The 13071-nt window shown below is 34.9% G+C and overlaps 2 protein-coding genes across 5 annotated transcripts; both read right to left on the reverse strand.

Annotated features, from left to right (window-relative positions):
• Positions 1-1429: 1429 nt before the first annotated feature.
• Positions 1430-6219, reverse strand: LOC141713324 (uncharacterized). The gene is made up of 12 exons (XM_074516684.1): positions 5960-6219; positions 5403-5474; positions 5185-5273; positions 4628-4674; positions 4459-4539; positions 4205-4361; positions 3892-4105; positions 3716-3769; positions 3258-3371; positions 2931-2994; positions 2826-2863; positions 1430-1807 (listed from the first exon to the last, which is right to left on the reverse strand). The coding sequence occupies exons 1-12, from the start codon at positions 6142-6144 to the stop codon at positions 1750-1752; spliced, it is 1173 nt and encodes a 390-aa protein (XP_074372785.1). The 5' UTR covers positions 6145-6219; the 3' UTR covers positions 1430-1749.
• A 1784-nt stretch (positions 6220-8003) lies between these two features.
• Positions 8004-12601, reverse strand: LOC141713325 (protein NARROW LEAF 1). 4 transcript variants are annotated; one of them, XM_074516685.1, is made up of 6 exons: positions 12431-12601; positions 11221-11720; positions 10822-10965; positions 9732-9972; positions 8990-9490; positions 8004-8619 (listed from the first exon to the last, which is right to left on the reverse strand). In XM_074516685.1, the coding sequence occupies exons 2-6, from the start codon at positions 11713-11715 to the stop codon at positions 8201-8203; spliced, it is 1800 nt and encodes a 599-aa protein (XP_074372786.1). In that variant the 5' UTR covers positions 11716-11720; positions 12431-12601; the 3' UTR covers positions 8004-8200. The 4 variants fall into 4 exon arrangements, with proteins under 4 accessions (XP_074372786.1, XP_074372788.1, XP_074372787.1 ...); XM_074516687.1 differs by having other exon boundaries at positions 11221-11726; XM_074516686.1 differs by having other exon boundaries at positions 12411-12601.
• Positions 12602-13071: the final 470 nt, after the last annotated feature.

Here is a 13071-nt window from a genome sequence, read left to right on the forward strand (position 1 = left end):
AAATGCTCTAGGAAATGGTCTTGCTGATAGTATTGTCAGCAAGAATTTTACAAGATAATCAAGTCCTTTGTCTGCTGTTTGCAATCTTTAGGTCAAGAAAGACAATTTTTAACCTTTGGTAGTGTCAGTATTTACTTTAATGTAGTAATGTTGTCAATGGATCTTCCTATGCGTGTGTGACCGACCCCTGTAATATATTTGGTAGCTGCCATTGCCAAGCTATTTAAGCAGCAGTACATAGCACTGTCCCTTGCAACAACTCTCCTATAATCTTTTGCGTTGTCCGATCTTTCTGTGTCATCATCTTTAGTTATGAATCACCTCAAGGAACTCCAAACTCCTGGTACTGACTTATTGCTCTATATTTGCTTAATATTACAACGAATTCAATTATGTGGCTCGACATAATAGACGTATCTGCTTAAGCATTCACATCTAATTGTTTTCACTTGACATGGCAAGTTGCATATCCTGTTCCTCTGTCAATTGACGAGCAACATCGTCCAGCAATGGCACCACTACCACCTGCTGGATACCCAACAAAAGACCAACAAGATGATGCTAAATTACAAACTCCGCGTGACACTGAAACTCGAAGCAGGGGTGATGGCTTCTTCAAGGGATGGGAGTTCTCTCTCATTCTTTATATATATATATATATATATATATATATATATCTATTTCATTTCCGATTCACCACAAATTTTACATCTTTCCATTTTCTTGTTTTTTTCTGCAGCGCCGCCGCATTATGTTGCTGCTGTGTCTTGGATTTCTGGTTTTGATGAGAAGACTACTACACTGCTTCAGGAATAATATTTTGCATCTTTCAGTGTGAAATACTTGTGCTAAGTTCTAAATTTGTTTGCATTTGTTACGTTTCAATTGCATTTGTTCATCCTTATATTTATACCAAAAATTCAGACCAAATCAAAACCCCCGTGGGGAGTTTAAGCGACTTCCAAGTTACAGTTATACCAACATAAGCGATCAAAGAAAAACCATAATCTAAATAGCACCAACATTATAAATTGTGGCACTGCAATAATAGCAGCTGATAGTAAAAAACTTTAACGTTCTTGCTTAAAAAAACCAAAAAACGTATTCAGTTTCTTGTCAAATGTCTTCATCGTTTGTTCCAATGTTGGAAGGTAGATCCACAAAAATGAGAAAGACAATATGACAAAAAGATCAACAGCGTGCAGTTTCATTTTCAAAACTTGGGCTTCAAAACTCAAACAATACACTGGCAAGCTCAATATCTAAATCGATATATAAAAAGATAATCAAAATACTAATAACAAAAATTACTGATGCTTCAGACTAATAACAGCAAGTACCACACATGTCATATAAAATTTAATAATCTACCCGGCAAAGGACCATATTACCCACAAATACTGTAAGTAATCAGTTGCTCAAATTAACATTCTTTTCTACTCCTGAACAAAATTTACTGAAATCATCTCACATTTCGAAAGGTAGGTTTACAAATAATTCTGAGCAGATGTGCCAGCAGGCGAAAATAAAACCAGTTATGAAAAAAGAAAGAAAAGGAAAGATGGGGAATCATATAGCACATCCTCATCAAATTAAATTTTCAGGTCACATTAAATTAGGCGTAGATCACAATACACAACCATTCAGGCTGCTAATGCATCCTACTTGACTATAGCGGTGCTATGATGTAGAAGTTTGATAAAGCCGGATACTAGCAATCCCCACATGCCTTGTACGAAGCTTTTACCGTCAAGGCTTCGGAGGTGGTGAGCTGCTGCTACTGCTGTTGCTACTGCTTCTCCCTCTCCTAAACAGGAAACATTATTTAAGCACCATACAACACACAACAGTTTTAATTATTAACATCAATAACACTTGCTCAGCTACTAATGCCATGATAAAGGCTTAGTTAATAAACTAGGCTTGAAAATTATGGACTTCCGTACAATAGCTGCAGTATGCAGAATGTTAGACTTGCATAGCCTAGGTTTACTACACACAGTTTTGGTCCTTTTGGACCTGCATATCCTACGCTTTATAGCAGAAATACAGAGGGATCGCACAAGTACAACCCGATTAACCAGTTCAATTAAATATATTTTACAACTGAAGAAAATTATAGGATGCATAATTTCACAATGTTAACCATAAATATCATGTGATAACGAAAGATTTCTAAATGACTTCACATTAAAGGAATTTCCTAAAAAGCACATTTGGGAAAGCAACATTGCACATCTATTCTTGTATATATTACAACATGCAACTCATGACGAGCAAGTTCACATTAGTAGAACCTATAAGGGCACGTGCCACGACAAAATATATTACTGAATCATCTTATCGATCATGGTTAAAAATAAATAAGGAGAAGCCAAGGAATCACAAAATCAAATAAATTTGTAACGAATTCTATGTGATTTTTAGACATAGTATACAAAATCTTGGTTCAAGGACACTCTTAATTTTTTGATAGAACTGCACATAAATAAATAATATAAAAATATTTAAAATAGTATTTATTCGTCTGCTGTCTTGATATTTTTAATTTTTGATAAAATAATCTTCTACATAATTATTAAAACATTTCCCCATATTTTGGACAAGCTCTCCGTGTCGTCAATTTTTAATTATCGAGCATAACACTCAGACCCATGTTATGTCCGACACTCAATACCCAAGCCAAGCCCGAGCATTTCTAATTTATAAAATGTTTGAGACAACATCAAAAGCAAAGGGAAAGTCCTCCCTTAAAAGAGAGAGGAGAGAGAAAAGGAGTTCAATTATTTTTTACTCTGGCATCTAAAAAAGGAAATAAGGAATACCTTCTGGGACTACGACTCCTTGATATCTTGCGAACAACCTGTAATAATAGCTGCTATCAGATACTGAAAGGAATAATTCGTAAGAACTACAGAATTAACACAGACCTTGCGTGGACTAGGAGATCCAGAAGATGATGACCTTCCACGTCTTCCAGGTGGAGCTCGACCTCTGTCAATAACAAGCAAGAACACAAATAGGAAGGGCATATCAGAAATACTGAGCATCTGAAGAAACTTTATTTTTAATCAAAGTAAGCAAGAGATGTCATACAACAGTATATCTGTTGAATTTGTCAATTTCTCAACAAAAAAGATACATAAAAATTTCTAGGGCCTTTTTTAATAAATATACCTGGTGTGTTTTTTTAAAGATAAAATAACATGTACCCTTGCAGACATAAACATGGTGATTTAAACAATAATGTGTTTTACCTCCGCGGGGAGACTGATCTAGAACGCGAGCGAATAGGTCTACGCATAGGAGAACGGGAACGTCTACGAGGAATTGGAGATCTCCTTGGGGGGCTGCGAGCTCGTCTAGGGGAACTGCAAAGGAAATTAGTATTTAAAGAAAAAGAAAAGGAAAGAGTGTAAACAGATTGTACAAGGATTTAAGTTAATAGTAATACTACTATGAATGCACATGGTTTAAATTGACGTATAGGCATAATCTATTTCTGCAACTTGGTCACTTAGCTAAAACATATTTCTGCAACTTGGTCTCGAAGCACTGGCATTTAGAACCATTCACATATCCATAAGTAGGGGTATAGTACAAAAATGCTACTTGTCAGGCATACATTCAAAGAATTTAGTCCTATCAGCAAAACTAGCTATCTGGTAACAGCATATTTATTGTAATTATAACACCACTGATTGAGAGCTCGTACCGTCGCCTTTGAGGTGGGGGAGAACGTCTACCACGAATTCTTGACGGAGAAGCCCTGTTAAAAGATAATTGATAAATAATCGTATCATGTTAAGTATTTGGACTTCCAGTGATGCATATAAAGACCAGGGAGATAGATAAGCATGTATAACCCACAAGGGAGATGATTTATTTTACCTCCTTGGCGGAGAGGATGGCGAACGACCTCTAAATGGGGATGCGGGCTTTCTCCTAGGAGGTGGTGAATTACCACGACGATAAGGGGAATTCATGCGCCGACGAATGGTAGAATCATGCCGCCTTGGAGATGAATCCATATCCCTTCTAGGGGATCTTCTTCTGGCCACAGGTGATCTCCTTCGGGAAGGTGAAACTTTTCGACGTGGAGATACTGGAAGTATACCATTAGGAATTAGTAACCAAATATCAAGTGAATTTCCATTTCAATTTTCCTTAATCAAATACAACTAAACAAGTAAGATGAACTTACACTCTCTCTGCCTCTTTGGTCCATCTTTTTCGGCGTCAGCAGCAAGATCATCATTCCTTTTAGCATCTCTTCCTGAAGCAGCAGCAACAGCCTTCGAAGGAGTTGTCCTTGCAGGTATTGTGAAGTTAGCTTGAACAATATTACCGTCAATCTGAGCCTGCATCAAATCAATAAATTAAAAAAAAAATCAATCTACCATAATAGTTGAACCATTAAAGCTACTGTTTAGCATTACAAATCTTCTTCAAACATACCCCATCCATGTAAGCCTGTGCCTTTTCAGCCTCAGCTCTTGTCTTGAATTCCACATAACCAAATCCTTTTGAAAGGTTAGCCTAATATAAGGATCAACATTTACTTGGTTAAAATTCTACTTTAAAGCAGAAAACGATTTTTTCTTAGTAAGGAAGAATGTCAACATACTCTATAATCTATTTCCAATTTTACACTTACTACTTCACCAAAAGTACCTGAAAAGCAACCATATGCAATCATTATAAAAAGAAATTGTGCTAAGCTATAGACTATAGTTAGTCAAAATTCAAAAGTCTTAAAATAAGCTAGTTAATAGTCAATGCTACAGAACCCTCTGAATTATGACAATCAAATATCTTGGAAGAATATATCCTATAATTTTTTTTTTATTTCAACCTAAAAACTAATTAATGCCAAATTTCAGGAGACATTTTAATAATAAATAATTACAATAGTTCAATTAATATCTGTTTCAACATGCCCAAGCTGAACATTATTTAATGTGTGACACAATCTATAATAATAACTACATGAGTCATGAGGTACAGACATTTGAAAAAAGGATGCATATTCAAAACTAGAATGCAAGTTGTTTAGCCTCCTTTTACATGCTTGATTTTTTGCTTGTGTCTCTTCCTTTTTCTTGGGGAAAATAACAATATATATTTTTATTTCAATTGGAATACCATATTTTCATAAATTAGACAGAATAGATGTGAACATACCAAGTATTTCCCTTAAGTGATTTTCATTCACATTCCTCGTGAGCTGGCGAATGCAAAGTTTAAGCGATTGGGGAATAGGAGAAGCTTTCCTGCATTAGAAGTTGAGCATCAAATTAACAAACTGTTCAAAACAGCTGCTAGAAACTTTACAACTCATGTCTATCTTCAATTCAACGACAGACTTAGAGACTATGAAGAACCGAGATCAGATATCTTACCGTGGAGGTGGTGGCGGTGGAGTTGCTTTTTTCGCGGGCGGTGAACGGCCTCTTTTAGCTCCTTCAGCAGGACTGTAAAAATGAAATCACCAACAAATAAACATTGAGAACCAAACTCACACGATTTGTTATAAATCTACATCTTACTTAGTTACTTCTCATGAGTCAGGATTTATAAATTAGCATAAGAAAGTTAAGTGAGGATTAATAAATTAGCATAAGAAAATGATTGAATCCGTGAAAAGGACCCTTGCAACCACTTCCAGATAGTACAATTATCCATGGATTCTTGTATTCAAGTCATAGAAAACGTCTACGTAGCATAGTTCATTAGCATCTAAGTCTGACGCAAGTGTTACAGTCACATTCATTCACTTCTTAATTGTTTTAGGCATGTATCTTTTACTTTTATTTCCATTAAAAACAAACTACATTACGTCCATTTTCATAGAAAACTAACTACATTACCTCTAAAACAAATAAAACAATTCAAGTCCACACAAACTCTATACATAAAAACAATTCATAATTGCAAATACGAAAGCGAGTAATTAAACCTCTTTACGCGACGATTGGGAGAGGGACTGCGAGAACTGAAGCTGCGAGAGCGACTTGAGGAGGAAGTGAAGGAGCGAGAACGAGAGCGACTTGAGTCACTGCCAGAGATTGAACGAGAACGAGATCGAGACGAGGAGCCTGAAATTGAACCTGATGGTGAACGACGTCGTACTGGTTTCGCCATTCTCTAAACCCTAACTTTGATATTCAATTACAGATGGAGCTCTATGTATCTCACCGATTTATTTGATTCTGTGTTGCCGATTTTTTAATAAACAAAAAGTTTAGAATTAAGATCCGATATGGGCCGGATTTGGGGTCTAAAAGCCTAAAGGCTATTGTACATTGCGTACCCGGTTCCAGCCCACTAGTCCAATAAAATTGTTTATTAGTAGTTTTTTTTGTCATTAGGTACGTTTTTCTTTATGTAACTAGATACCTGACAAAGAGACCTTCCAAATCAACCAAATGTACCTGAAAACACAAAAAATGCAAAAACAAATGAGTTTCAAGATATTTAATATAATATTTATTTCTTGGCAACGCCAAACTCCATTTAATAGTTACCTGGATAATACAAAGTGTCCTACCTGATACAAATTAATAAGTGTATTAATTTGTATTTTTAAAGTATTTTTGTGGGTTTAAAAAAATTCATGCGTATTTACTTTTAGTTCAGAACTCAGAAAACTATTTATTACAAATACTAGTCTAAAACCCGTGCGATGCACGGATTATTTTTAATCTTACATAATTTTTTTGAATTTAATTTTAAATAAAAATTTTAAGTCATGAAACTTATTTATTTGAAATTTTAATAATATAATTTGGTAATACTTATTAATATACACATAAATGTATAACTTAGTGATACTACAGTTTTAAAAAATAATTTGATAATTGAAATTTATACTTTTATTGATATTTATATGTGTGTTTATGAAATATTATTATATTTAATTAAAAGGTAAATTTTAGCTGAGATCAACCACGAATTGTCATTAGTCTGTTATCCAATCAAATAGCATGATTTTTTAAATACAACTAACTATATGTAATTTATTTTAATTTTTAATTTAAAATTGGATCAATAATATAATTTTGCTTAGCCCGGAATTTTTTATATTATTTTATTTTAACAAAAACCATTAGACATATTATAATTTTGTTATGAATATTTATGAGAGTGTTTTATTTTAAATATCATGGTCACCGAAATCATAGTAGGGTCACCATAATGACTATCAATCAAATTTTAATTATTTCATTTTTTAATACACGGTTTCCTGTTAATATTTAAAAAATTTATTTATCCCGTCATATTCTAATTTTTAAAATATTTTTGTAAAATATATGATAATTATAAATTTATAATGAAATAATAGTATAACTTTAGTAGAATAAGTAGAATGGTTTAACAATTTATTAGTTTTGCGGATGTATAACACCATTTATTTATTTTTTAATAATAGAATATGTTGTAGTTGTAATTTAGTAGGATAAGTACACTGGTTTAAATTAAGGAATAAGCGTTGAATCAGATTATATCTCATTTAGGTTATTATAATTTGATATTAGATGTATATGATATGTATTTGATCAAGATTTAAAATTATATTTATAAACTTGACGTTTTCCAGGTAAATTCAAATACATTTTTATACAGGATTTAACAAATACATTTAAAATCATATGTTTTTCAAAGCTGATGAATTTTTGAAAAATGAAATGGTGGAATTTAATTGTTTTTCTCAAATTTTTGGTAGTTCTAGAATTAGGTCAAAGTGTACGAACTTTTGAAGCTTTTGTCAAATTATTAATTCTTCAGAATCTCAATCGAATATATTTGCATTTTTTGGATAACTAGACTTATTTTTTGATCGGCAATAACAGATTAAAGATAAGAAACTTTGCTGAAAATCTTTTGACCTTGGAACCATTTTAGGATCCAATGCTGGGTACTAACATTCCTAGAGCATACATGTACGATTTGAAAGTTCACCAATTCCAAAACGCGCCTCAAACGATTTTAAGTTCACCATATCCGGTAAAAAAAAACTATTAAAATTGTTTTTTCCCCCAGCAAGATAAGAGCATACAAAATAAAACATAATGGTAGCAGCTTTTTGGTACCAATATTCAGCCTTTCAATTGAGAGGTTTCCAATCTTCTACACCAATTTTTCCTTCACTGCATAAACAAGAAAATATTCAAAAGTTTGTTAATTACAGCACTGAAGCTCATTTGGCTTCTCCGCTAGGTGAAGGATCAGAACGTCTTCTCTTAGGCTCATGGTCACCTAGCTGCAATGAAAACCCAAGATCTTCACTTGAGCCATTTCTCAAAGCCGAAAGATTATCCGATGCTACATTACATCGTTGATCATCCCTGTGCAGGGGAGAGCAACCAAGAGAACTTGGAATGAACTGGTGTTCAACACTCGGACCAATGTTGACCGCTTCTTCTAACTGAAACTCGGTTTCCACAGGCGATGAGTTCACATCTAGGCCTCCTATTCCATCTTCTACTGGAATCTGCTGGATGTTGATTCCAAGAGGCTCTGCTTTGTCCTTTGGAAGTACTATTTCAGGTGGTGAAGAGTCTCCAACGGTAGAGCCGACTGCTGTTGCTGAAGCAGCTCTCTGTTCTTGCACTGCAACTGTACAAACAAACATACATGAATGGTAAAAACACAATAATGTCCAGACAATCAATCATAAACAATACCAGAATGACAGTTTTATCCGAGTTATTTCTACAAATCTATGAAACGAATTTCCCAGCTCTCATTTTATAGTTGCCAAAAAATCTGCACCCCCACGCCCTAATCCCCCCCCCCCAAAAAAAAAAAAAACTCTTTTGACAGAAATGACGTGCATTTGTTTGATGATGCTTTTCTAAGAAAAGAACACATGAATGCCAAGACTCTAGATCATGGAGGTCATGCGAGTAAACAGCACTATATAGAATAGATGCTACCAAAACCTAGAAGGGTGACAAAAAAGTTGAATTAAGGTAGACATATGAACCTTTAAGTGCTTCACTAGTTGTAATTAGATCAAGTTCAAGGTGATTGAGCAACCGTCGAAGATCAACCCCGCTAGTCCAATTCTCTGGAGGTTGACCAACTTTCAGTTTAAGACGACCTCGATTGGCAGTTCCACCCCATATAATTCCGATTGGTCTTGGCTTCTCCCCTTCATCTCCCTTTAAAATGATTAGACTTCCACTATCTCCTTCAAGGTCGAAAGTTTGTTGGTTCTCCCCCACAACAAGAAAGTCAGTTAAGAAACATATTCCTTTCTCGTCATTGTACTCAAGCGCACAAGCCAACACAGTCCCTGTAGTCAAGCCAGAACTTCTTCCGACCTTCATCACCTGCTTACCAATAAGACTGTTGACCGGAGACTGCAAGTCTATATTCTTAACATCTCCAATATCTCCTACACCTTTTACAGATGTAGTTACGGTTGACAAGTCAAAATCATCACTAAACGGGATGAATGCTCCATCTGCTCTCACAAATGTCTCTGCACATAAACAATTTTTAATTATTTTATGTTTAGGCACAATGTATTAATTGTATAATTGTATTTATTATGTTAAAAGCACGTTGTATTACGTAAACAGCACAATGTTTTCACGATATATTTGATTCAATGCAAAACGAAAACTGAAGTAACAATTAGGTCAGAGTATCTATCAGATGAAATTAATAAATGTGATTGAAGGTGCCTAAGAAAAGCATAAAAGTACACGGTACACACTAACCTGGGTTGATGCCAGCAAATATGCCATACCATAGGTCATCTGTTATGAATGAAGTAGCTCTCTCTACTGCACCAAGATACACACCAGGTCCAAGTGTTGGAGGTAAAGGATGGAACATCTTTTGGTTTGGGTAATCTAAATCAACCGCAACATGTCGATTTGTGAGGAAACCAACTTGCCTGTTGCCTGTTTGACTCCTCACTATAGCACCCAAGGTTCCATAGGTCTCTTGACTCGCTACCTATTTACAGAAAATAAACTAAGATGTGATCATCAACATGAAGAGATTAACTTTCATAGGCTGCAGAATATCAGATGAAAATATATTTAAGAAAGATAAATTATGTAGACAAAACAGAGACACCAACATTACTTTTTAAAGTAGGTACCATAGACAAATATGTGAATGCACAACAAATGATTGACTACAACTTAACTTCCTCGTTGCTTAATTGGTAAAAAAAAATAGTTTCCTTGTTGAGTGCCTTCAATTAATTTAACAAGCACAAATATATATAATATCTTCAGACATCTATCTAATAGTTTTAGCTTACGGTGGCAGCATTGATAGATCAGACATGTGTTGGCATATTAAGAATTACTAATCAGACATGTGTTGGCATATTAGGAATTACTAATTACTAATGGTGATTCCTATTACGATTTGAAAGGTTTTTGTTCCACCATCCGTGTTTCTTAGTGAATATTGGGCAAAATCGAAAAATTAAATGAGAACGCTCTGGAGGCATGCATGAGGTTCACTACTCACTACATTCTTTTACAAAACAACTGTTGATAGACTAAAGGAAGCTTGGCCGCGAGATGCTATTTTAAAATAGAAGTGCTTGTTTTAATGCATGACAAGGTCAAAGACTAGCCTGCTTACTGCTCACTTAACAAGAGGGAAATTTTGACAAACCACGACAGGCAACATACTGATTGTTAGTTTCAATCAATGCACATACTCTATAGTATGTCAGAACTCAGATTACGTGGAGGAAGATCCCTTTTACTTGGATTCAATCTAGCACATCTCAGCAATCAACTAATCCAGAAAAAAGAAAAAAGTTGCTAAAGGATATCAGCGTACCTGTGAACCAGAACCAATACACGGGTCGCTTCCACGTAGGTCATCAACAATTTCAGTATACAATTGTTCCTTTGGTGCTGGCTCAGGTGCGCCAAAATACGAAAATTCCACCACATCAACATCACACCATACACCTCCTGGACCCTAATGAATGAAGTGTAAAGGTTGTAAAAGAAAATGAAAAAACTTGTTTATTAATAAACTATAATGAAAAAATTACAAAACAAATCCTGGTTAGTAGGAAATTCAAAATTGTCTCTTTTGCCTATTTCATTCCACATCCTTCGCTTATTAGGGCCAAAACAAAGTACAACTACAAGAAAAGAATGTAAATAAAAGCAATAATGTCTATTTCCATATTTAAATGACAAGGTAAAACTACATATATAATTGTCTCACCTCCAGCGCGGTGGGTAGACACTGAAGAGGAGTAAGCCATTGCTTATGAACTTTCCTCGAAACAAACACCAGAATAGCTGGTATGTCTGTCAAAACACCTTGTCGGATACGGAATCCAATTGCTGTGCCAAGACTGTAACAACGTAAGATCTTGCTGTGGAATGCCCTTATAGTCATCAGCTCCAGTAAAGTATTTGCTTGCTGCCCTTTTGGCATCCGACCAGGAGTTTCATTCAATACCTCTTTCTGTAGGTTTGCGAAGTAGTTTGCCCTCTCTTCAGCTGCATCACTTAAGCGGCTTGAAGTAGGCCATGAAAAGTATGGAGCATTACTCTCACAGTGCTGTCCTCCAGATGCATATTGTTGAAGACTCGATGAATTAAATGAAGGCAAATTAGAATGGCCACAACAGTTCTTTTCAAGATCTAAGGCTGATTCGTCGGAAGGTGTTGAACCTGAGTAACGAACTCTAATATTTGGCCTTCCCCTGTCCATTCTCACTGCACCTAGATATTATTATAATAATTTTGAATTATGACATATGTACAACCTACAAACCAATTTTACAAATATAGCAAACTTTCACAATCGCAAAACACTATTTATGTTTCCTCCTCCTACTTACATACAAAGTGTCAAATTTTTAAACCACGAGACTTGAAGCAGATAAACGCCACTATTACTGAATTAAACTATAAAAGTGCAGTCTTCCCTTTAGATCAATAGAATAACAAAACTACTAGAAACTCAAATATAATTTTCATCGAGATTCACATATTTATAATTTCCGATACTCATTATATACAACTTTGTGTTCATAATAAAGACATTACAGCCGAAACACGTCAAATTCAACAGAATAACAAAACTACTAGAAGCTCAAATATAATATGAAACAGATCAAACAAAATGTCTTTTAAACTCAACTTAAAAAAACACTTTAGTCCACATAACTAACAAACCAGCTTAGATTCATCAAAAGATCATAACTTCAATCTGCAAAAACTATCAAAACCCATAAACAACACAATCACCCCCCCCCCCAAAAAATAATATTTTTTTAGCTAAATTGACAAGAATAATTTCTACAAATAAAAAGGTTTATTTAATCATGAAACCGATGTTTGTTTGGTTGTTTATTATATAAATTATTTTTGAGGGAAGAGAAAAGTTGGAGAGATGATACGTACGTAAAACATATGAGACATACCCAGATTGTGAAAATCGTGTAGGAACCTAAGCTGCAATCCTCAATTCAGAAGCAAACTTGTGGAAAATTCAGATTAAAATTTTCTTACATAAACAACGATGTAAGAAAATTGAAGGCCATAAAGAGACGCACACTTTAGTTTAGTACGCTGTTGCCAAAGTGTATTGCTTTGCAAGAGTGAGAGAGTAGTGGAGGGGCGGGGGGGGGGGAGTGTTAATATGTGCAACACTCCAGGGATGATACAGAATGCTTTCGGTTTGTACCGTTGGATTGTGTAATCGAGTAGGATGAAGAAGTGGTGCCAACTTTAAAAAACAATGGACCCAGTAAATTATCTTTTGTGGGGGCCATGATAATCCTACTTAAATATTTTGAGTTTTGACCATCATCCTCTGCGCAATTGCAAGTGCCAGTATGCTTCGACTGAAGACCAAATATCTGGCCCAATCTCACCCGGTCAAGCCCCGTTCCGGACGGGCTTAAGATCTTCAACTGGTTCTATTATTTTTTCAAATCTGGTCCAGTAAAAGCTCTATTTTATTTGTTCGAGCAGCAAGTTTAAAAAAAAGCCATGAAGTCTGGTCTAGCACAAACTCAGGTTAAATTTAAGATTTATATTGTTGTTGTCTGAAATAACAGCA

This window comes from Apium graveolens, chromosome 3 (assembly GCF_009905375.1).
Source record: "Apium graveolens cultivar Ventura chromosome 3, ASM990537v1, whole genome shotgun sequence".
In the NCBI taxonomy this organism is placed as follows: domain Eukaryota; kingdom Viridiplantae; phylum Streptophyta; class Magnoliopsida; order Apiales; family Apiaceae; genus Apium; species Apium graveolens.